At 41.9% G+C, this 25,335-nt stretch overlaps 1 protein-coding gene across 5 annotated transcripts in view; it reads left to right on the forward strand.

Moving 5' to 3' along the window:
- The window catches only part of FAM13A (family with sequence similarity 13 member A), a 128,162-nt gene that overhangs the window by 96,900 nt on the left and 5,927 nt on the right, over nt 1–25,335 (forward strand). For 3 of the 5 annotated variants that reach the window (XM_032187025.1, XM_032187029.1, XM_032187030.1), the window contains 9 exons: nt 3,958–4,108; nt 11,812–12,025; nt 12,414–12,552; nt 13,628–13,709; nt 13,851–14,071; nt 15,416–15,499; nt 19,575–19,670; nt 21,216–21,299; nt 25,042–25,238. In XM_032187025.1, the coding sequence (XP_032042916.1) occupies nt 3,958–4,108; nt 11,812–12,025; nt 12,414–12,552; nt 13,628–13,709; nt 13,851–14,071; nt 15,416–15,499; nt 19,575–19,670; nt 21,216–21,299; nt 25,042–25,238 (1,268 nt within the window). The remainder of the gene's footprint in view (nt 1–3,957; nt 4,109–11,811; nt 12,026–12,413; nt 12,553–13,627; nt 13,710–13,850; nt 14,072–15,415; nt 15,500–19,574; nt 19,671–21,215; nt 21,300–25,041; nt 25,239–25,335) is intronic. The other 2 variants (XM_032187027.1, XM_032187028.1) reach the window with 2 other exon arrangements.

The raw sequence follows: 25,335 nt of genomic DNA on the forward strand, positions 1-25,335 counted from the left end.
TAAAACTCAGTATGAGTTTTAACTGTGGGAGGAGACATAGTCTTAGCCCAGAGATTGTATTATATAGGAATTACAGGGTCAAGAAAATGTTACATTCCTGCAGGGTAGTTTCACATTCCTTGTCCCTTATAAGCCTTTTGCTTAGGGCAGCTTAAAAACATACCTTCTGTAACAAACAAATCATTCGGAATGAGGAAGGGACTCCTTACTCCTTTCTCACCCTGTCTTCAGTCTGAAGATCAGTCTGAAGATATTAGGAAAGGTATTTGGAATTTGCTGCAGCTATTGCTTATGCAGACCTCAGGTCTCCATGTGGCAGTAAAAATACCTTGAAACACATGTCCTGAATGAATTTTCTTTGGTTTTGTAGCATTCATAATCTACCCTTGGAAGTAGCTAGGCTCCAGAGTGTAGACTGTGATTTGAAAAAGAGAGGTTTCTAGTACCCAGGGTTTGGTAAGGGAAGCCATCCTAACCAGGAACCGAGTGTGACTCCTGCAGCCTGAGACCATCAAGAGTTTACCACAGTGCTGCTTTTACTTTGAACATAATAACACAAAAATGTTGGTCAACTTATTAATTGTTGATTACATTCAGGTAGTGAGTACTCAGTCTGGAAACCAGGAAAACTTCCTGTACCTCCTTGTCTGGCAGCAAAGCAGAAAGAGAACTACAGAAATTTTCCATCTGAGAAGTTTTTAATCCACTTTCATTACTAAGCTCTTCTGCAGACAAGCGTATAAATTTTTGAGAGCTAAATTAAGTTACATTTATTTTCAGAAAGTTGCTTGAAGGTAGATTATTCTTTTCTTTGTTAACGCAGTAGAGTACTTGATTTTTAAGATTCACTAGCATTTAAACAAGTGTAGAGGAAAAATGGCATGATTTAGGATTAAGGCAGCAGAGTGACTCCATTCCTGCATCTGATTATATTATCAAGAGACGCTTAAGGGTGCTTCCTGCTTGTGGTTGCAATGGATGATCAGATGGAGGGGAAGATTTTGTATAAAATTGAATCAAAATTTGATTAAAAAAAAATACAATTCCATGTGTAACTTCCTGATCAGAATTCAAAGATCTGTTTCAATTTATTTCTATGTGCTCAAGCTACTCTTTATGCTGAATCTCCTTTGGAGAAGAGGTAGTGAAAGCATCTGACCTATCCCCAGGTTATTTACATCTTTAGTTAGTAGTAACTGCAAAGCATGGCTGCAGAAGTAGTTTCTAAAAAGCATAGTTGAGTGCCCAGTTTTAAGATTTTTGTGGTCATTCATGTAAGACCTGCAATGCACCGTGACTGCCAGCTGCTACTGAGATAAAGTCGCTGCCCCTTTGGTTTATAAGAAATGATGGTACATCTTTACCTAAAGCACAGTAATTCTTCCTTGATTTTCGTCCTGGAGGTTGACAACTGGTAGCATCAGGAAATCATTTAGAAAATAAGCGATATACAGAACCCTGAATTATCTACCAATCTATGGATTTTGAGTGTTAATGCAAAGAAGATTAAATATTTGCCTTCTTGTGTCTCCCTGGGTTTACACCACCATTGTTCTTCAGAACACTTATGGTTTATTCATTATATTAGAGACTGCATCAGTGAGCAAGTGAGCAAAGAAGGGACAGTAAGTGCTGCAGGCACAGCACAGGCCTCTTCTTAAACAGTCTTTAAATATGTCTAACAACTAAAGTGACTTTAGAAGGAAGAAGATGTGGATATAATCTTCCTAGTGTACCTGTAATGGAAATGTGTACACATCTGGAAAAACATTCTTATATCTGCTGAAAATATTTTTTAAGAGTCTTGATAAGTTAGCAGATTATACACGCATTTTAGGAAGACATTTAATTAGTATCAGTGATGGTGACAAGGTAGTATTTTGAGGTTGGTCCTTTTGAAACTGTTAAATCGTTAACATTTAGGTAAGCTCTTCACACTTCTTAGGTGCTATTCTTAATAACATCACTTTGAAATTTATTACTTGATTTCTTTCATGCTTAAAATACTGTGCTGGTAACTTAAGTGCTGTTTATAAACTGGTACAGTTTGTTCTTTAGCAAGTGCAAAAGACTGCCTGTTTCTGGCCACTGGCCACTCTTTCTGTTTATAATGTACACCGACTATTTAGATCCTGGCAGGAAGAGGGGAAAAAAAAAGACTTTAAAGAAATATTTAAGTCCTTCCAGCCTGGAAGCAGCTTAAAAGATGTTGAATGGTGAATTAGCATTTTTCCATGTACAGCTCACACAATAAACACGTTTGTAATCAGATTTATCGTCAAGCCCTACAAGTTATTAGTGCTTGGCAAACTGTCATTTAGGGTTTCCTTTTGTTATAATGTTTTTAAAAGGTGATTTATTGAAAAAAAAAAAAAGAGGAAAGAAACTTTATACAAATACAACACAAAACACTGTTTACTAATACGAGGGTGTTCATCATCAGGCTTTTGATGGGATTGCATCCAAATAAACACATTCCTTCATATGATGTGTGAATTGAGCAGTTTTTTCCCCTCTCTGCATGGAGCTTATTTGTTTGTCTCAGCTCAGAGAAAAAAAAAAAAAAGAAAGAAACAACACACTGGTTTTATGGAAATTAAAAAAAATTAAGCATGCCTTACTGACATGTGTTAAGAATATTGATTTGGTAGAGTTTGGCCATGGGTTTACAAGAAAAATATGTCCAAATGTAGTTATTTTCTTTAGATGCATTTTCTTCACACATAAGCTGTTTGTAACTAGATTATCAAAATACCTATGGGGGGTGAAATCTGCATGTTGCTTACCTGCTAGACTATATTTCAGAGAGTTATTCCTAAACCATCCTTACCAAGATCAAATACTTTACGTACAAACGTAATGCCATCCGTTTGGCTAGCTGTGTGTCTGTTTGGTGTATACATGTCACGCTACATGTTTGTGCATGTGCTTTATGCTTCCTGTTCCCCGCAGCCCTCCGCGAGCCATTAGACCTCGTTTGCTGGGCTGTGACAAAGCTGCTTGTGTCCCACAGCGCTGTTCTAGGCGCTGCGGACCTGGGGTGTGCGATCGGCCACGATCTCTGCATAAAAGCACAGCACGCGTGGTATGTGCGGGCTGAATAGTGGAGGGACAAACAGCAGTTGCTTCTAGGTAGCGCTAAAGCATGAATCATTGACTTGACAGCAATTCTGCCTGTTTTTTTCTTAAGTCATTGGATGCTTGTGTGAATTTTTTGGCAGTTTCCCAGAGTCCACACTGCTTCCAGCTGAGATGCCAAACCCTACTGCCGTTTGGATTTGCGCAACACTGCTTTAATACCCAGAGCTCCTCCATAAATAGTTCTGCTCTCCCCACGCCCAGCTAGAAAACAACCACAGGAAATCAGGGAATGTGCAGCCAGCGCAGCTTAGCTGGCACTAATTGATCTGAGCCAGCACAGCCTGCATGAGAGCGGTCATGTACGTAGCCTGCACGTCTTGCTGTCTGGGGCTGCTGCCTCGGGAGCTCCGGTGCTTGCTTTTTAGAAGACACCATATTGCCACAGCCTTGCAGCAGCATTTTTGTTGTTGTTCCAAGGAGTTGCACTGCTGTAGGAGCTCTGCGCAGCCTTCCCCTCCCTCTCCCTGCCTTCCTCCCTCCCTTTTCATCCCAATTGATTAGCGGAGGCTTTTTCAGCTGCATGCCGTTGTCAGGGCAGACAGTCTTGGGAACTTGCTGTGGCTTTCTAAAGAATTTAACATTCAAGGAAAGCGGATGGACAAATGTTTTTACTGGTGTGAATCAGCAATTAATGCATAGAGTTCACCGAACAGGGGATTTAGATTCAGAGCTGAAAACATCAGGGTCTTTTTATTTGGATCTGTTATGTTAAAGGCATGGACTTGCTGCCTCTGTGACAGCAGGTGTTGGTTTTTTTTTCCCTCTTCTTTGTCCTGAAACATTTTTTTTTCTCTTGTGGGTGTTTGGGGAATACAGCAGACTTCAAATATGAAGATTCAAGAGCATCCAAGCATTCCTGAAAACAAATTGCAAAGAAATCAAGATGCTGATGACCAGGAAAACAGCTTTGGGTCAGAAGTGCCTCGGCTGGATTTGACAGCACTGTGCGATGACAACAACTGGGAAGGTAGGATTTGTGTGATGTGATGGCTGTTCGTGTGAGTAAAAAGAGAGAGGGAAACCTGAGTGGGCTGGATATATCTTTATGTGCTCATGTTCCCTTGCCAAAAACAACAGGAAAGTAGTTTTGTCCTGAATATGGAATTGAAAGTTTGGAGAAACTAGCAGTGAAATTCTGGATGGGTACCAATTCTAGTTGTTACTTAGAGGAAGAAAATAAATTGTTTTGTGATTGAAGTTGCTTTAATGTGTGCTTTAATGTTGCTGTACATCCCTGTGTGCTTCAAGATGACATTTATTGGTGGCTGGTTACTTGACTGCTAAGCTAGAGTACTTCAAAGAAACCGGGTATTTCACAGTCTGAAAGGAAGTTCCTTCTTTCTCCATTTTCTTCCACTTCATTTTAATCTTGATTTCCAAATAATGCATGTGATCTGAAAACTACAGCTGGAAAAAAGGCTACCTAGTGCTCTGTATCTTGATGACTCTTATGAACAACTTTGTTTTGATGTATGCTGTGAAAAAATTCTGATCACGAGCTTGAAGGGCAATGCTTAATTGCTTGTGGTTAAAGTTATTTTAATATTGTTTCTTGGCACCCATCTCCAGAGTGTATGCTTGCTTGGCTGTTTGCACTGACTTAGTTAGGAGTGTGAAATATGGGTTCATCTGCATGGGTATCACGAACATCCATTTATTTTGAAATAAAGAGGAACTGAAGGTGTCCAGCACCTCTGGGATCAACCCCTCTTTCAGTTACTGGGTATGGCTCTCTCCTGCGTACAAGCAAGAATTGTTGTGCTAGTTTGTGCTTTAGGAGTAAAAGAGAGGCTTTGATGGGGAAGAAATAGGAAGATGTAAGCATTGCATTTTAATAATCAAAGCAAGAGAGGGAAAAATTGTATCTGTCATTTACTAATTTAAAAAAAAAAATCCCTTAGGAACACTGAGAAGTTAAGTTCTCTGTTCCTGTCTCCACAGTGTACGTGACCTGGTGTATTTTGCCTTTCTGTCTAGTTATGACACCTTGGGTATGAGTAAAGAAAACCCTCAGCCATGGCTGCTTTTGATTCAGCAAAGTGACTAGTCACCAGGGACGGAGGAGAATTTCTCCACTTGCTTGTTAGGAGGGGGATCCCCTGGATGATATCACCAGGGCTGCGGCACAGCTGATCAAAGCCCTGTGGTGTCTGCTTTGTGTGTTTGCTGAGACACTAATCAGCACTGCCCCTCGGGGTCTCAAGCCAGGATGAGCACAGTTGTGTTCCCAAAGGTGATGTGTGGCTTCAGCCGTCACATGAACCTTTGGAAATACTCTTTTTTTTTTTTTTCCTTTTTTCTTCCTGGTGCGTGTCTGTAACTACCAGTGTTATTAATGGTAGTCTTAATGGATGTATGAAAGAGAGAATACAACTCCCTTCTGTTTGCCAGAGGCTTTCCCACTGTATGAACTACATTGCACCCTGGTACAAACCCCTCTTCATAGGCATGTTCTTACATTTGGCTTCCAGCTTTCTTGCACTGCAAATATGAAATGGGAATATGAGCACCTTTGATTGTGTTTGAAGAGTGCTTCTTTCAGATTCTTCCTTTCTCCGTTCTGCTCAAATGTATTTCACAAGAGGAAGAGGTGGGCAGTTGCAAAAGAACCAGCTGTCTAGGGTGAGAGAGATGTCATCTTGTAAAACCCTTGCCTACCAAATCACCATTTTGTTGGTGCAGGTTAAAGTGCAGCAAAACAGTGACTGCTGCGTCTGAGCAAAGGAAGACAGAATCTTTCCTAGCTGTGGATCTGAAATGAAGCTTGCAGAAGCCAGATCAGGTTAGATGTTAGCCTCAATTTCAAGATCACTCCTACAGCTAATGGCAGAGACTGTTAGTGAGACTGGCTTTGCAGTGCAGGGTTGTACCACTCATCCACAGCTCCAGGAGTCGGGGTATCTTCCCTTCCCCTGCCAACCTGTGTCACTCAAACCTTTGCACGTGTCATCAGGGTCCATGCTGCATCTCTGGTGCTATCCCCAGTGAAAATAGTGAAGATTGTGCCTTCAAATGCGGTACTGATAAGTTATTTATTGCTTTTATCTAGTAAATTCAGTTGATCCATCTATCAGGAAATCACTTGCCCGTTCCCCCAGGACATCACTGAGCTGACTTCTGGGGGCAGGGTCCTCTGTATTATTACTGCAGGAGATGTAGACCATGTAGTGACCAGTGCAGCTGCTGGGCCCTTCACAAGTGGCTGTTGATAACAGCTGCCAGTTGAGCTGTTGAGCTTGCGGAGCCACCTGCCTTTTATGTTATTCTAGAAATAATTATTACCATTTTTTCTTTTTTTTAAGGCTCACTGCATAGTCAGATCTGTTCACAAGAGAAGAGATTTGCTATGCTTCCACAGGACATGTTCCCCTTGCATAAAGCTGAGGACAGAAAAAATTCCTTCCTGCTTCCTCAAATGCACGGGCTCACATTGCCACACGCAGAGTGCAGCAGCAGCAACCTGACCCACCTCTTGCACTGACCTCCTGCGTCAGCCTTGCCTGCTGCTATGTATAGGGGTTTATGTCCTGTAATCCGAAGGTATGATGCAGCTCACAAGGTATAAAGAGCATCCCAGGCACGTTCAAGTGCTGCGCACTTAGCCTAGGTGTATTTCCGATGATCTGAGAGAAGGATTTTACTAGTGTGCGTTCAGCAGATGCAAATCAAATCGTTTTTATTCTCAGGGTGGATGTGAACTGAGCTGTCTCCATAATAGGTGCAAAAGGGAAGCGCGTGCCAGAGGCATTTCGTGAGCAGTCACCTTGACCTAGCAGCTCACCTCTCCCGCTGCCAAATGGAGGCTGAACCGGGTCGTCTGACTGCTGGGCCTGCAGACTGAGCCTGTCTGACAGCTTGCAAGTGTTTCCAGAGCTACTTCCGTAGCAAAGGTTTTAATTGTCGTAGGTTGTGATTGAATCAAATACAGTGAGTGGGAAGGACACAGTGTTCTCTTAGAGTCCAATGCTATTGTGTAGAGTTCTTACCAAATGTTACTAATTCAAGCACAGATTTTGTTATCCTATCCCCAAGGAAAATCTGGAAGTATGTTGCTCTCCAGAAAGGCGACAGGCCCTGTTGGGAGCTTGGAGCTGAACAGACAGTTCAGTAAATTGATACGCTGTGTGTGATTGCTGCCTTCACCACCTAATGACTGACATTTAAAAAACAAAACAAAACAGTTCTCTAGATGAAATTTCAATCAGTTTGCAGAGTCAAGAGTTTATGAAAAAATAAGCAGATGTTTTTCTTCTATTTTTTTTTTTTTTAAATAAGAATAGAAGCTGGAGTTTTAGATGAATAAGCATTCTCTTCAGTGTTGAGAACCTAAGTGTTGCGGCACTGAGACCCTGAGGGTGAAGCTGATCTACAGATAGTTTTGGGACTGACTTAACTGATGCTTTCCCATGAAAATAAAAACAGAGTAACAAGAAGGAAAAGAGTATAGCAACAGCTAAGGACATTTGGAATTGATTTTGACATTAGGCTTAGATACATCAGTGTATCTATGTGTCACAGACTAACATAAGAAATCAAAAGGTGATAAAACATTGCATTTTTATCACCATGTCTAAAAATTAATAATTGCATTGATTACAGACACTATTTTATAGCATCAGTATTTTTTTAATATTTTTCATCGTTTTGTATGGTTTAACATTATCAAAATGCAGAATTGGCTTATTAGCTGAGAAATGTTTCATCTCACAGAAGAGTCATGGTAGCACTGTATTTAGGCTACTCTTGATGTACTTAGGAAGAATACTGACAGAACTGTCTGAGGATGTTTTCAAGCAATTAGTTGTGAGATATAAAATGGGTTGTTATTGAGCAAGTGAATGTTTTGAAGTTTTGAATTGCTTTGATTTATTATGAGAGGTCTCTGGGGTCTTTCAAGTGGCTTTTAATACTAGGATCTCAGGTACTGTAATTAGTTTAGGCTTTTTAATCCCTCCAGACCTACTTCAGCTTACAGCGTCTCTGACCTTAGCCCTTTGGCAGACAGGTGTGTGTAAAAGCAGCGTATCAGCTCTGTGGCTGCAGAGAGGAGCACACAAGACCCCAGTGGTATTTTGCTACTGCACCATGAGCAGATGTGTGTGTTGGCATGCCCCTCTGTTCATCATGCAGCCCCTGGTAACCCTGTCACAAATAAATAGGATAATGATTTAAAAAAAATAAATAAAAAGTTTTGGACAGCAAGACGGAGCTGACCAATATTAACCCCTGTTAAATTTGATAAATTTCATCCATATTCCTTCATGCACGATATAGGTTTATTAATAACTCCAGTCCTTTATGCGGCATGTTGGTAGAGAGATGGTGTTGCAACAGATGTATGTATGCCTACGGAGCTGTGCAGAGCAACACCTGGCAGATGGCTGACAGCTTTGTTGAAAGATGAGCTGGTTGTGGGATTTTGAGAGGAGTGCGGCACTGCTGAAGGTCTGCAAGCTCAATGCCAGTATATTTCACTTCTGTGACAACTTAGGAAAGGCATACCTAAAAGAAATGCAGTAAGAGTCTACAGAAGAAGGAGAATTTTCTCTGTGCTGGCACAGCCATGATGGTTAAATATTCCCCAAATTATTTAAGTTTTTCATTAAATGCTTTTGTTATGGAAAAATCAAGAAAATAAAGTACATCGAATATAGAGATATCGGACCAACAAAGGACATCTTGTAGTTGGGGCCTATGAGACCTTCTTGCTCCAGCTACAGGAAGCATCACGCTCACAGGCTCTCATCCTCCTGGGGGATTTCAACCACCTGAATGTTTGCTGGGAAAGCCAAATGGCAGGCAGTAAGCAATCCAGGAGACTCCTGGAGTCCATTGAGGACAACTTCCTCATCCAGGTGTTAGAGCAAGCAGAGGAGAAGCGTTACTGTACCAGATACTCACCCATGCAGAAGAGCTCATTAAAGAGGTTAAGACTGGAGGAAGCCCAGGTGGCAGTGAGCACGCCCTGGTTCAGCTAGTGGTCTGAAGGGATACGGGCCTGGCTAAGAGCAAAGTCAGGATGCTGAACTTCAGAAGAGTCAACTTCCAGCTGTTCAAACAATTAGTGGATGAGATCCCATGGGACACAGTCCGTAGGGGCCTGATCTAGTGAGTGGCATCCCTGTCTGTGGCAGGAGGGTTGAAGTTAAATGAGCTTTAAGGTCCCTTTCAACCCAAGCCATTCTACAATTCTATGGCTGGAAAACTGAAAGTTTCTTCTCAGCAAGAGAGATCCATTCAAGACAGAAGACAGGCAAGGGTAACTGCTCTGTCAAGTCAGTGGCAGAAAAAGGGAAAGCGTTTACATTCTGTACTGAGGTTTTTATTCTTCAGTTAGCAGAAAGGGTCACAACATTAACATTTATAACAGATACCTTCACACCTGAACCATTAAGTCCAAGAATTTAACAGCCTTCAGAAAGGGTTTAACACTTTGATACATATCTCATGGATAAATAAATAACAGAAGATGTTATATCTTGTGTTAGACAAGATGTGGTTGATTATGCAGTGTCAGAAGCCACTTACCCTTAGTGGGTCACAATTTATTTGTACAATCCAGCAATTCTGGTGCTTCCAGCTGAAGCATCTGGCACCTCACCAGTATGAGGAACAAGACAGTTGGACTGTAACTCTGATCAAGTTCAAAGTCTGATGCAGATCAGATCCATAATTCTGAATACCTAGATATGTTCCTTTATCGTTTATTTTGTTCCTTTTGTTCATATGATGCTTTATTATACGTTGGGGGGAGGGAGTGGGAAGGGGTGTTACTCATTCTGTGACCAGATAAGATTGGTCTTCTAACTACATTTCATCAGCAAGGGAAACAATTTACCCCTAGATTCTTGCTTTCTTGGAGTGAGGCTTAAAAACAGCTGATTTTATATAGTAGTCATTTCTTCTGCCTAGTCTCAAATTCGTTATTTCCTTTTCAGATTTTTCTTCTTCTCCTTTGAAACACTTTCTTTGGATTGTGAATTATTACTTTGGGGCAGGACACACAGGCACAGACAGACACACTAGTCAAATGTATCAAATTTCTTCCCTTCATGTTATCAGCCATTATTTTCCTGCAAGAGATCTTGTGAGAACCTGAAATTATAAAATTCGGGGAAGGGTCTGACACCAAGGTATCACAGTTTGGATGAATGATTTGCCCTTCATTTTCCCTTTGTTCCTGCTAGGTACCTCGAGGAAAAGAAAGCCAGACAGTAGGAACTGTCAAGGTGAATGCAGCTTAGAAAAAACTTGCATTACATCTAAGAGAAGTGTAGGCTACATGATGTTTCTGGTCCACGGCAAAGCAATCTACATGCATTTGGGTTTTGCACACCTCATTGAGGTAGCCTCTGCAAGCCACACTTGTATGTGCCGGGTGTGTGCTTTGCTTATCACAACACCTGAGGAGAGGCTATTTTGCAAGAACGTCGAGCTGTCCATTTTCCAGTAACTTGTCAGCTTGCATTCAGCACCAGTCTCTAAGCAGTGGCATGTGGTTTATATTCTTGTGCTGAGGAAGAAGAGAAGGAAAGGAACACTCAATGCAGCAAAATACCACCGAGCTTGTCATTACTGAATTTTGGTTGATCCAGATCTTGCTGCGCGAGTTGTACCTGGAGGAAAGCAGCACAAAGATTTTTTAAGGAAATCCTTATACAATCCACTGTGACAATCTTAACCTTGTTCAGCAAAAGGAAATACTGTTTTTTTCTTTTTCTTTTTTTTTTTCAAAAATTGTTAACTTCAAAAGCCCCCTTCTCTTCATGGAACGAGAATAAGACATGCTAGGTGCAGGAAATAATGAGTCCATAGCTGTGTGACTGGTCTGTGGGTTTTCTATAACTTTTTTGTTTGGTTTTGTTATTTGACTCTGGAACTATTTGTTAGGTTTATAAGTTCAAGGCCTGCCTCTTAAACTGTTTAATCCTGTGGCGCTAAGTAGGAGCATGCAAATCAGCTTAGTAAACTATCCGAACACAAAATGTTACACTCCTTATGGCATCTGGAGGGAGCGATCACAAGATTGAAGTGAATGCTTGCTGTGGACTCAGCTATGCTAATCAACAATGCTAAATTGGTTTTCCATTTCGCTCCCACCCCACCATCTCCCTGTACAGCATTGTTTCCACTTTCAGCTTGCTAAATCATCCAGAGGATTGAAAATTTCCTCGCTTTTCTACCATGCAACAGGTTTAAGCAGCGGGCTTGCATATGAAATTTTGTATGTCCTGAAACTGAAAAAGTTCCTCCTGTAGCCAGCTTTATCCTGCCATGTGCCACTAATTCTGTTTGGAATAATTGTTTCCTGAAAGGTGCTGGCTGGTGACAGCCTCTCTTGGTATCAGCCCATGGTAATTACTGTCCAGATTATTGGTAGAGTTTTATGCTGTGCCTAGAAGATTATTTATGCTGTGCCTAGAAGATTATTTATGCTTCCACTGTTTATTTATGTATCCACTGATTATTTATGTATCCACTGTGACCAGGCAGTGTTTTGCTTTTCTTTGCACACGGGGAGATGTGAATAATGACCCAGAGAATGCCTGGCGACAAGGAATCATGATCTAGTCTGAACGGGTTGGGGTACGGTGTTAGAAAAGTTGCCTGGAGTCTGTGGTACCTGTAAAACAAAAATGATAAAACCAGTCTTTGTCTTACTGTTCCTAGAGCCCATCCCTGCTCTTTCCTCATGGCAGCGAGACAGCTTAGACTCAGATGAGGCTCGCCTTTCCCCGCAGGCTGGTCGCTTAATTCGCCAGCTTCTGGATGAGGACAGTGATCCTATGCTGTCCCCTCGCTTCTATGCCTACGGACAGAGCCAGCAGTACCTGGATGATACAGAAGTGCCTCCTTCCCCTCCCAACTCTCATTCGTTTATGAGGTGCGTTGTGATTTCCCTGTGCTGACTTTCATCTGGCTGTAAAGGGTTTGTGCGGTTGCAGCAAGCAACAGCTCTTTGGATCACATAAGCCATACAGCTGTATTGTGTTGGGATTCTGTTTATACCAAGAATATACTAGTATTTTAAGAAAAGTTCTTGGTAACTAATCATTTCTGTGTTTTTGAATTAATATCTAGGCAGTTGCTGTTGCTGAAAGAGGCTGTTACAGCATCCTCTTGTGTTATCTGTCATTACAGAGTAGCCAACATAGCTTTCTCACTTCCGTGGGATTTGCCTTTATTTACACAAAGTTTAAGTGGCCTTCTGAGCATGAAGATGTACTGTGACTGTTTGGATAAACTCTTCCTGCAATCTTTGCTCTTGGCAGGAGGCGGAGTTCTTCTTTGGGATCTTATGAAGATGACAGAGAGGACCTTACCCCTGCACAACTCACCCGGAGGATTCATGGACTGAAGAAAAAGATCAGGAAGTTTGAGGAAAAATTTGAAGAGGAAAGGAAATACCGAGTGAGTCTCCAGAAGCATTTGTAAGGAAAGGCAGGAGGTAGCTGGAAAGGGAAAGGGTGTCAGGGAAGTTGGTCAAACTTACACAGAGAGCTTGAAAGTGTTTAAAAAAATAAATAAATAAAAGAAGAAAAAAATGCTGCTTCCCCAAAACAGAAATGTGCATCCATACCATGCAGATTACCTTTCCAAGCATTTTTTGTACTACCAATGCAGTACAAGAGGTAGTCTAACAAACATAGGATTTTGGTCACTGATTTAGGCAGTTTGCAAAAAGCAAACATCAGGTGTGTAGGAATAGCTATGTTAAACTTTTTATTTGTCTGTTTCTTCAAGTTCAGCTTATGGGAAGAACAGTTGTGCATCCCATTTGCGTGATGGTAACCTAAGGACACCAGCACATTGCAGAGGAGGGGAGAGCAGCCTTCTTTGCTCCTGAGCAAGGAACCATAGCCAAGTGCTACTAAGCAGTAGCAGTGTACTGTACTCTAATGAGTCCTGACATGCCCTTCTGATGAACAGAAAGGTTTTTTAAGGAACTGAAGCTTCATATGTGTGCATCTTCATTGGTGATCTAAACCGCAGAGGGCAGTACTGAAAGGATCTTGCCCGCGGTAGAAAAGTCTGGATGAAATGTTCAGAGGTTGCTGCAGCCTAGCATTTGGGTTATTTCAGTGTTTTTGGATGGTAGGTAGCTTTCAGTGTCAATACGTACATCCTAATTTTTCTCAAACTGTTTGTGGTAGGTTTCCCCTATTTTGGAGTTGCCATCTTGTTAGGAAACAATAGGCAGAACTTCAATGTGCTTCTGGCCCTCCAAGGCACTCCTACAACATAATGTTTGGATTTTGTTTTCTTAAAATAAATATATCTCATGATTCCCTAAGAGCCAGTGTTATGACAGGCAGGGCAGTCAAAGCAAGATCAGAACTGAATTGATCAGAGGCATGCAGGAACCAGTCAGAAGCCTGTGCCCATGCTCTGTGCTGCTGTTTCTTCTGTTGTGACATACACTTGTTTCAGTGGATCTCTCCTGGTGGTTTAACACAGATTCAACATGACTGTTTTTTCCTCCCAGCCTTCCCACAGTGACAAAGCAGCCAACCCTGAAGTGCTCAAATGGACAAATGATTTGGCCAAATTCAGAAAACAACTTAAAGGTGAGCAGCCACCATTGGTGTACCTTCTGGGGGCAGGTGGACTTTGCCTTGTTTAAATTTGATGTCGGGCAGTGTTCCTGTCACTGTCACATTTTAAAAAAGAAAAAATACTCCTCTTATGCCCCACATGTCCCTGTTTAGAATCAAAACTGAAGATATCAGAGGAAGACCTTGGCCCTGTGGTGCGTCAACGGAGCAACACTCTCCCCAAGAGCTTCGGTTCTCAGCTCGAAAAGGAAGATGACAAGAAGCAAGACCTGTCAGATAAATCTGCCAAGCCTGCTGTGGAAGTGACCCTTGATTCTATCCAGAAGAAGCTTCAGGAAAAACGAGCAGAGACAAACCGACCTGAGGATATAAAGGTAAAATATATTCAATTCAAATTTAGGCCTTCAAGTACAAGTGTGCAGCTCATGGTTGCATGGACCCTTGTGAAAACCTTGTGTTCTTTTACATTTTGTCACAAAGTCTACAAGCTTTACTCTTGTCTCAACTCACTTGATTTAGTTTCTTTCCCTCTATGTTTGGTGTCTGTGATTTTTTATTTTATTTTATTTTATTTTTTTAACAGAGCTCTGTTTCTACTGAATGGTATTGTTTGTTCTTTTCTGATTCTCACAGACTCCAAGTAACAGTTCTGAATTCCTGCAGTATTTCCTGCTTTGCATTTCACTGTTTCTGTCTTTATTTGCTTTTGGAAAATTCTGAGTCTTCCAGTGATTCTGGAGATTATTTCATCTATTTTCTTCTCTCCAAAGATGAATGCTCTTGTCTCAGGGCATTTTATCACAGCATTTCTGAGTGTCATGTTAAGCTCAGTTAGTTTCTATAATCTCTGAGAGGTATCAGCAGAGAGGTCTTTTTGTCTGATGTTGCTAGTTCCTGAGTTTTGGGTAGCCTTGTAAATGAAGTCCTTGAGTCCGCTGATGTGTGAATTGTGCAGTACTCTGTAAGAGAGGGGCAGACAGTGTTATCTTTGTTTACTAGATTTGCAAAAGTGTTTGGCTGTTTTCTGAAGGCAGCAAGAATACAGTCTTGACCTTTTAAAGAAGGCATATGATAGAATTTGGTGCAGTAGTAGAGAAGGCAAGTTCAGTGGGGAAGCTCTGGCAAACTTAGGAAAGTCTCTTCCAACTGTCTGCCCTTTTTTCTGGCTTGGTCCCTTCAGCCTGTCTGCTGGAGCTTTTCACTTCATAGCAGAATTGGCAGAAGGAGGTGGTCTGACTGCACTTTAGTTCTCAGCTAAGTGTGTTTGTGGCAGTCAAAGCAATGATGGCAAGCTTTGCAAGAGGTTTTCTGGAGCTTGTCTCAGATTTGGAAGACAAGAAGGAACATGCATTTTGTTGCTGGACTTACAACTCGGATCACTGTAAGTGAAAAACAGCCACCGTCATTAAAAGTTGCTTAGCATTGGTTGTTCAAAGCATGCTGAGAATCAATAAATCCCCATTATGTACATACAATGCTTTCGTATACAAAGTTTATTTGGGTTTTACTTGCTTGTGTTGTGTATATGGCTCTGTGCATGGTAAGTTGTTTCAGTAATATAGTTGGAAAAGGGTGTGGGGGGAGACTAGGAAGCAAAGATGAATCTTCAAAACATTAATGAAAAAATGCCAGGACGTTTATTAGGCCACCAATTAGTATGGTTGGAGTTCAGGCATTTAATTTTTTTCTTCCTCTTCTCTCTCTGACACTTTTCATAGGACATGACAAGAGATCAGATAGCAGCTGAGAAAGTGGCTCTTCAAAAAGCTTTGCTGTATTACGAAAGCATTCATGGCAGACCGGTATGTACAGCAGCATTTTTTCAAAGTATGTCTTTATATGTCTTTGTCTGTCATAAGTGATCCCCCAATGCTCCTTTGATGTCACAGTCACTTCTTGCTGTTCTAAGCACACATGCATACTCCAGTCACCTCCTTGCTTCCTCACTACTGTTGCTGCTGAGGAGTCTGTTCTCAGCAGGACGGTGTCTGCACATAGTGCTGGACGTGACACATACCTGTAGGACTGAGCCTACAGGCTGAATGAAGTTGACTATGCTTTATTTTGGCATCACACTCGCTAGGATCCACAGACATTCAGTTTGCAGCCCTGCTGATTCACCAGCTTAGCTGGGGATACAGTAGGCACAGGAATAGTTAATTGTGCATGGTTCCCCATCCAGCCAAGAATTTTGCAATTTGCTAGTATTAATGGCTCACTGGAATACAGGTGTGCAAGCAACGCACAATCTTAGGGGAACTACATCTTTCTCCCAGCACCTTGCTATGTGCAAGGAGGCACTTGCATCTTGCAATTTGCTAATCCTTTTGTGCCGGATTCATGAAATAGTTTGTCTCCTGAGCATCATGACATAAGTTGAGATGAGGTTTTTTTCTTCCCCTGAGAAACTGTTTGTTTCCATGTGGAAGGGAAGGGTACGAGGTTTCTCATACGTTTGATCTTAACAAAGCAAAAGTATTTGTGAAGACAGAGAGTTAAATATTGTGACCTGTTGATTCCTTCCATGACAAAAACACAGGTTCCAAGCCACCAAGTACTCTGGTTGGCTTTGTATGGATCCCTCTTCCTCTTTCACTTCATTATAATTTTTGTTACCATCCACAGAGGTAAAGTAACTTAATTTCAGGGTGGTGCTAATTTCTTGACCAGTGGCTTGGGAGCAGCAAATTACTGCTTATAAAGAATATTGGATTAGTACAGCTCACAAATCTGTCATTCTCCTACTGCATGGCAGTCCTGATTTCTTCCTTCCTTTTGCTTCTCAATTATTTCCTCCTTTGTCCATTGTTTTAAGAAGTGTTGCTAATTTAAATAAATGCCTTTGTGAAGAACTAATACTGTACAGTCACGTATACCAGCAAGTGAAAACTATGGTTGTATGAAAGGACGTGCAATTTTATTATTGTATAAAATAGCAAAAGGCCAGCACAAGAGAATTCACTTAAATCTGCCTGGTCTTTTCAGGCAGAATCTGAATCTGCTTTTGCTATTACAATGATATAAATCAGCAGGTGACACCTTGTTGAAGTAAACTCACTTAAATCTGTTTAAAAAGAGAGCAAGCCCAGAGCCTATCTTGTCAGCATACCTTTCCCCCCACACACACCTTCTGATGCTTTATTTATACAACCACTTTTTAATGTATTTGTTTTTAAGTAAGCAGTCTATACCTAGCAACATGGAACTGCATAGCAAGGAAGACTGCAGCTGATCAGCTTTTGCTGTACCCAGCTCCTGGCACTGCAACAGTGGAAAAATACTGAGAGCTTGAGGAGAATAGGGATAGTTCAGCCAAGATTTTTTTTTTTTTAAAGATATTTAACTAAACAAGAAAAACAATGGAGCTCAGATTTATTGTGCAGCTAGGTCTTTCTGTACCAGTGACAGACGAACCTGCAGAGGTAGAACTGAACTGTTTTAGTTAAGCAAAAATGTCCATCTCTAGAAATTCACGAGCTGTTCCAACAATGTAAGCAATGGTCTCTTCCTTGGCTGCTGCTATTTGCCATATGGAGTGTGCTCCAGGGTTGTGTCAAAGGCTCTGTTATTCTGACAGCTTTTTTGCATTTTGATGTTCTCCCAAAATATATTCAGGTTCCACTGGTATTACTAATGTTTACCTAGTGAGACAGTTTGCCCATGCGCAAAACCTTTTCTTTCAGAGCCTGCTTTCTGTTTAAATGTTCTGGTGCACGTCTGCAGGGCTGACTCAAGCCTCGTACACTTAACTGCCTTGCCTAAATTAATTCTTTGTGTTCTTCCTCTGTGGTGATATTCAGACTCTGGAGCATGTAATTTATTTTTTCTATTCCTAAGCATACCTAAGGATTTTCTGCCCATTCTGAGGCTTATGTTTATCTTCCTGTACAGAACAGGGGCATTGATCTACTTTGAAATGCCAAGAACTGGAGGTTTGGTTCTCAGTCTCAGCATAGTCTTTTTTTTTTTTTTTCTTTAATAGCAGAGGCTGCCTGAGCCAACAGTAGTGCTGTGCCTCGTGTTCTATTAACTGCTAATGTGGTAAAGCTAGGAGTAATATAAGTCCTGTAAGCTTTCTTCAGTTTCTCCAGTTTTATGCTTGATTTGTTGCAGAGAGACATCCAAAGTTGCAGTGGCTAGCAAATTGCCTCCAATTGAATGCAGACATATAAACACAAAATTTGATACAGAGAGTGTTCAGTGAGTTGTGTGATGCTGCTCACATCCCCCTCATCCACACAAGCTGTTTGCTCACTCGATGAACAGCCAGTTTGAGGTTGTCAGGTATGGGAGCCAGACTGCTCTTCAGAGGTGTGAAGCAGACGTGCAGTCCGTAGAGCTCAAACTGCTCATTTATATGCACCATATCAGGCTTGGAGATGCTTACATTGAGCCCAAAAAGCAGTAAAAACCTCTTCCTTCTTCTTTCTCCCTATTCATCTGCCCCCCAACAAAGGAAATAAGCTTAATATATTAGGAGGAAGATGCTACCTCTGGATTCTTAGAGTCTGCTCCTGCCAGTCTTACTCCTGGCAATATTTGCAGTACCTCATCTGCCCCTTGCAAACCAACGCCCTCTTCTGCTCTGGTGGGATGATGTGAAAGCTTTAAAAAGCTTACTCCAATGAAAGTCAGCTGCAGACAAACCAAAACACAGTTCATCTTAAAATCTCCTCCCTATCTCAAGCCATATTCTCTTCCCTCCTCTTTCTACTGTTGAAGGGGAGGCTGTGCTAAGTTCATCGGGGTTAATGCTGTTGATTTAGATTTTTTCATCAACTGGTTATTGACAGCAGTAAAAAGTCTTGGAATCTACAAATGATATCGGAGTCAGTTAAGGCTTCCTCTCAGAAGAGTTTTATAATCTAAAGTTAAACAAAAGATCTAATGGAAGGACAGTCATAGGATGTGGGTTAGACAATGCTGCATGTGAAGAAAGATGATGATCAGGTTGGTTGGCTAATTGTTTTGTTTTCTAACCCTGCTGTAACAAACCATTGAAGAAATAGAAACCAACTTCCTTGCAACTAGTACTTAGCTGGACAGGCCTTTGCTTTCCCACACTAGCTATTGTCTGTTAGGTCTTCCCTTCTGCACTGTCAGTACCACTGAGGTTTTCTGCTTAACATGGATCTGAAGGAACAACAGAAATGAAATCTAGCAGTTTGCAATACTCAAACTAAGAGTAGTATAAGTAGGGCTCAGGGTGGGTGTTACAGCACTATTTTGCCTGCTCTGTGCCACAACAGCTGTGATAGATTCATCCTGTCTCAGGTGTGTGGTAACTCTTGTCCCCAGCAAAGTTGCTGGGAGGAAGGGTGGAGGGGAAAGGCAGGGTATTAAAAGACAAGGAAGGGCTATCTTGAAAGGGAAGTAAAGAGGAAGAGCAAAACAGGAAAGTCAGCTTTTGTGAAATCTATAGTTTAACTTCCCTGGGAAAGCATCCTTGGGGAGGCAGTCATTGCAGCTCTTTTCTCTTTTCCTGGATCATAAACTGCCTCTGGGGTCCCAGCCACAAGAATAAGGGTGGGAAATCCCATGTTGTGTCTCTTAATGGTAGATATGATTAGAAGCACAGACTGCTGTCTCCGTGGGTCATTTTGTTTTGTGAAAGCTGGTTGTTTAAATCTGTCTTACACAGCCACATTACAAGACAGCCCATAGCCTGGGTGCTGTTTCATTAGGCACCTAGGACAGGAGATGCAATGACGACATACCCAAGTACTTCAGCATGTCTGATCCGTGCTAGTGCTGTTATCATCCTTATGAAATTCCCTTCAAGCCCCTCTGGATAATGGTCATAACAGGCACATACGTTGTAGAATGGAGTATCTGCTGCTGCAGAATTCATGTTTCTCATTTCTTTTTCCTTTACAGGTTACCAAAAATGAACGACAGGTGATGAAGCCCTTATATGACAGATATCGCTTGGTCAAGCAGATCCTCTCCAGAGCCAACACCATCCCTATCATTGTAAGTGAAACTTTCTTTCAGGGGCTCTTACTTCAGTTTAGAGCTGAGTAAACAGGATTCACTACACCTTGGCATACAGCACGGTCAGTATGGCCAACTCCCTTATAACCTAAAGGCCAGGTAAACGAGTGAATCAGTGGCGCGCCATACACTGAAGTCGGGCAAAGCTGGTCAGGGGATTCAAGTGCCCGCTCATTAGCCATGGGACACATCTCACTTTTTGATGGTTCTCATCTTTCCATTGGGCTGCTCCTGTTATTTCATCATCTTACGTTTGGCTACAGCCTGACTTTTCTTGCCTTACCAATCCACTCAGAACTGTAGGTCTTCCATGTTGCTTGGTTACACAGGAATGTAGGCTTCCATGGGTCCCAAGGCAGAGATACCAGGCTCCTTGGCTGAGAGAAAGGGGAACAGTCTCCTGACTTCCATTAAAGAGATCCTGTAAGTGGTAGACGCCTCCTCACTCAAGGTGGTAGCAAGGAAACGTTGCTACCGGCTTGGAATCCAGCGCACCCCTCTAGAGAGCAAATGTAGCATCTCAAATTCTAGACAGCTTGTGTAGGCCACTTTTTAAAAATTATTTGACCTAAATATATACCCAGATTTTTTTTAGCCTGTCTAAAGAAAGGGAATTGTTTTATCTTGGTTCCTATTTTCCCTGTCATGTAAGATCCCTTACCATTTCCACTGTTCCCAGGCAGCACTGCTGTGATGGCTGTTTTTTGTAGGCTGTTTGCTGAATTGGATGGACTGGCACATCATTACTTGAGTGCAGTCAATCACGCCCACAAGTAGTTTTCTTCTGCAAATAGGGGGAGGTTGTCTTGCATTTAAAACAAAAGCTATCCCTCTTTGAATATGCAAAGTTCTCCCCAAAATTGGAGCTGTGAAGATGCTGCTGCGCATCAGAAGGAAGAAACCCTGTAGTTGTGCATGGACAGCTTAAGGCAAAGCTCTCAAAAGAGAGCTTAGGTCCTATTTAGACAGGAAACTGAAACTGCACACTGGCTAGCACAGGAGAGGGGAGACTGGCTTTCCCCAGACCCTCTAATAAGAGAAGTGAGAGTCTCATGCAGGGGAAGGATGCATTTGAAAATCCATCTCTACATCATCAGGCACTTCAGTGGGAAATCCGGCTCCTGGAAAGCAGGGCTGGAGAGTCCAGCAGGCCTTACACCATAGCTCTGAAGAGTCAACCAAGTGCGTGTGTGTGTGTGTGTGTTTGTGTATAGGCCTCAGGCTGGGGGGTTATTTTCTTGCAGCCTTTACTTCGTAGTTCCTGCCCAGCCAGTGTTCCAGCATCCAAGGCTTTTTCTGAAGCGTTTGGCAATGATGTTCCTTGCTAAGCAAGATCTTGAGAGAAAGTGGTCCAAGGTTCAGAGGGTTTGCCAGGCACATTTTTGTTCTTTAAGAAATGGATTGTTCCTGATGGTCTGGCCATGAACTGAGAGAGAGCGAATGAGTGAGTGAGAATGATCTGAGAGCAGGTGGTGGAGGATAAGGGGGTTCCTAATGTAACGTACTTGTTAACACCTGTCACAGGGTTCCCCCTCCAGCAAGCGGAGAAGCCCTTTGCTGCAGCCAATTATCGAGGGCGAAACAGCTTCCTTCTTCAAGGAGATAAAGGTGAAGACCTCCAGCTGCTAACTAATTGCTCAGTTTGCATCAATTTTCCCCCTTACACCAATAAAAGAGAATGATTGATTGATTTTTCTTTTCCATCAGTGTTGATTTTTTTGCAGTGTCTTCCTGAAAAATCAGTAGCTGCTTTAAGCCTGTCCAGTTCTGATCAAACTCTTCCCTTGTTGTAGATAAGACTAAACATTTTCCTTGGCTTTGCATTCTTTCCCTTCTCCTTCCCCCTCCCTTGCCACCTGCATATAATGTATGTTACTTTGCTGAAAAACTCACAGTTATCCTTTGCACCTTGGGTTGTAATTGTCGTCTTGCTTTCTTCCTTTTTTTAATAACACTAACTTGTTTTGCAATAGTGTCTCTCACTCCAAAGCTCTGTGACTTGCACACAGCACCGTGGCTGGAATGAGATCTCACAAAACTAACACTCACACATGGAGTGAACCAGGCACTTAAAGGATTTGTACCTTCTCCCATTCACATGCTTGTTTTATCCGGGGCTCTTTTTCACTATTTTGCAAATGGTATTTCTCAGCAAGTAATAAGAGAATGGAATTAAGAACAATTCAGTTCAATTTGCTAACACTCGGTCAGATTGGGATGGTAGGATGGTTGTGTTTCTTTCTCATGCTGCTGTGGGGTGGTTGCTCTTGGTGGTGAAGACTTAAAATATCGGTCCTTCTTCCCCTGAAAAGGGAAGTCCAGCTGTCAGCTAGGACAAGCAGCGTGGAGCTGGGCCCTGGTCTGTTTTTCCCATTGCAGTGTAACAGGAAAAAGCATTTCAACACACTCATGTCATTTGTGTGTTATCCAACCGGAGTTTGGTTAATGGTGTAGATACTGCAAACCTACACATCCAGGGTGGTTCTGTGATAAGGCAATTCTGGTAGTTTGTGTACTAGTGAGCTGTTCGAGGCACATACTCATTAAAACCAGATTACAGACCGAAGCACGTTCAACTGGAGGATGAGCACTGAGTTCTCAGCATTTTCTAGATAACTGCTGGATCAGGTCTGTGATAGTGGCCTGGGCCGGGTTATTGGGTTGTTTCAGGTATTTTTGTGTCCTCTGTTTTTCAACTGTGCTTGCACCCAATGTCAAAAGTTACAGCTATGAAGTGTGGTGACCTTTGGTGACTACTGTGGCTAGTGCTGCACTGGGACAGTATCTCACCAGCTCACCAGTGTCCTGCAGGGAGCACAAGCATGGAGAGCTGTGGTGTCACTGACAAAGATCAGAGTGACATTAAGCCCATTAACACATGCCAATTAACATTTAACTGGGGCCCAGCAAAGCTGCGCACAGCAGATTTTCACTGTACTGCACTCAAACAGAGAAAATTGCTAACAAGCCCAAGAGTTTTCCCCCATATGGGTACCTTGTGAACAGAGCACTACCTGTCTTGATGAGCCCCACTGTCACTTTCCTGTTGTTTTTTCCAAGTATATGTGAAAGCTGGATAAAAGCTTGAAGGGTGGTTTGAGTGATGCTTTGCAGAACGTTTGGGTAGAATATCTTGAATATTGACTGTGTTTAGAAAATCACTGGAATCCTTGCTGGCTGGGAGTACTGGTGTTGGGTTACTCTGGAGATTTTGTATTTGTAGCTCTTTAAACTTTAAATGCCTCACAATTGCCTAAAGATCCAAGCAGGTGCAAGCCAAATGGATGTAGTCAATGAAGATAATTTTGGTTAGAGATGTAAATGGCAGAGCAGGTTTAAAATAAGACTCCCATATAAGAATTCTTCAGAACAATGGCCTTGTCCATTAGAGTTCTTGCTCAGATTTTTTTTTAATTTGCTCCTTCACTTTAAACAGCAAAATGCTTTAAGAGGTCTTGTGACAGGCAGATGTAGTGTTTTGGCACTGAGCTCTAAACAAGTGAAATTTCTACACTGTCCTTTCCTCCCATGTGCTTTCTTTGGCAGGAGGCTCGCTCCTCAGCTCTGGGCCAGAATAATCCTTGCTGGCTTGGGGTGCGTGCTCGTGCCCTGGAGTGAGGCAGGCAGGCCAGCCTGCTGTGCCAGCCCCCATTAGCTGACACAGGCTCACCCGTGTCCATGGGGAAGAGGCTGCTGCCAGATGTGCAGATTCAAGTTACATGGAGACTTTGCTCCCCTCTTTGGGAACGGTTTCCTACATTGCTTATGAAAATGGTCCTTTCCTTTTCTCTCCAGAACTGGAAGCCAGAAGCAACTTGCTCTCACAGGAAAGGGCAAGGGGGCTCCTCCTTTGGTACTGAAGGGATTCCCCTAAAATAAGAGTATCATTTTTACTGGTTAGACTGACTTAGCAAATCCTTCGTTGCACCCCAGCAGTGATGGCATTATCCTGTTTCAGTCCTAGCTGCCATTACCCAGCTGGGCAGGACAGCACACCTGGGGTCCTGTGAATGGCAGGGAGGGATGTCTCCCTTCCCTCCTTCCAGCCCAAAGTTATCTGCAGGGTTTATCAATAGTACGTGACTGCTGTTACAGCTGCAGTTCTTCTCGTGAAGGCGCATTTTGTGCCTTTTGTTTAAGCTCTACAATTTGTCTGGAGAAAGGATCTTATCTAGTCATGTGCTAAAAACTGCTTTCATTTTCACTAGTTTCCTGCAGATTCTTCTGAGATGTTTTCAATCTTCTCAGTATCTTTTATTATTATTATTATTATTATTATTATTATTATTATTATTATTATTATTATTATCCTTATTGCTCAAAGCTTCTCTGCAGCTAATCTTTCCATCCTCAAGCCTCCATCATGGTTGTAATTCTTGGCCTCTGGCTTTGGTTTGCATTGTCATCGCCTAGAGCTTTAAAATGAAAAGAAAACTCTGGGCAAATTCCAATTTCATGTAAATGTATGCACTTATAAATCATTGACTTTGGGGATTTAATGGGACTATGCTAGGTCCCAGTGTTATTTTCTCCCTTTTTGCTTGAAATATGGGAGCAATCTCTTACGAATAATTTAACTATTAGCAAGGAATCACACAAAGAAAATAGCTAGTTTTGATCCTGCTGCAACAATATATTTTTGCATACAGTTGAAGTCTTCAATAACATTAGTCCTCAAAAGCTTTTATATATGTATATTAATATATGTATGTATATATATACATATATATATGCTTAGATTCTTCCTGGTTAGTTACATGGCTGTAAAATAAAGCTGATGTCAGGATCACGTTAACAATAGCAAGCCTTTACAGTCAATCATATCCAATATTTGACCATAGAAAGACTGATCTGAGCTCATTATCACTCTAAGAGCATTTGAGGTCGAATTCTCAGCCATTAGAGAGAGCTGTTGAGCTGTGTCAGTTGAGAGAACACTTCACATGTTAACCTGGCAATCCGTGTGCTGTCTTGTGTGTTTGAAGAGGCACGTAGAGGACCACGGGTAAGCTTTAGACATGGCTGTAAATGTTTTTATTTGTATCAGAATATATAAACTAAACAAAGCAACAGCTTACTAAGAAACCTAGATAGTTTTTCACTGTTTTGTCGTCTTGGGTTTCCTTAAGCAATCTGAGCTGGTAATCACAGTTACTCTGATGCACTCTGGGTGTAGGGACTCTTCCTGGTGATATTCTGGTGTATTGTCTTGCTTAGCAGTTGAAGTGCTTGCTCTTATCAGCTTCTTTCCATATCTGTTCCCAGTGCATGTCGTGAAAGGAGATACTTGTTTCTGAGAAGGGAAGCAGTAACTTACTCTGTTATGGGGGTGTTCTGTCCTTCTGTGTAGGAGGAAGAGGAGGGCTCTGAGGAGGACAGCAATGTGAAGCCAGATTTCACAATTACTATGAAAACCGACTTCAACGTGCGTAGCTTCTTGGATCAATTAGAAGATGATGCTGATGGCTTTGTTTCCCCGGTGGATGATAAGATGCCATCAAGGAGCAACCAGGATATGGGGCTTTCAAATCTCCATGAAGCATCCATGTACGTTGAATTTGCAGACAACTTCAAAATGTTACTTCTTGATAAGATGGCATTTTATTTGTAAGAAAAGTGTATAGATTTTGTTTTGTTTTGTTTT

The sequence above is a fragment of the Aythya fuligula genome, chromosome 4, assembly GCF_009819795.1.
Source record: "Aythya fuligula isolate bAytFul2 chromosome 4, bAytFul2.pri, whole genome shotgun sequence".
Classification (NCBI taxonomy): domain Eukaryota; kingdom Metazoa; phylum Chordata; class Aves; order Anseriformes; family Anatidae; genus Aythya; species Aythya fuligula.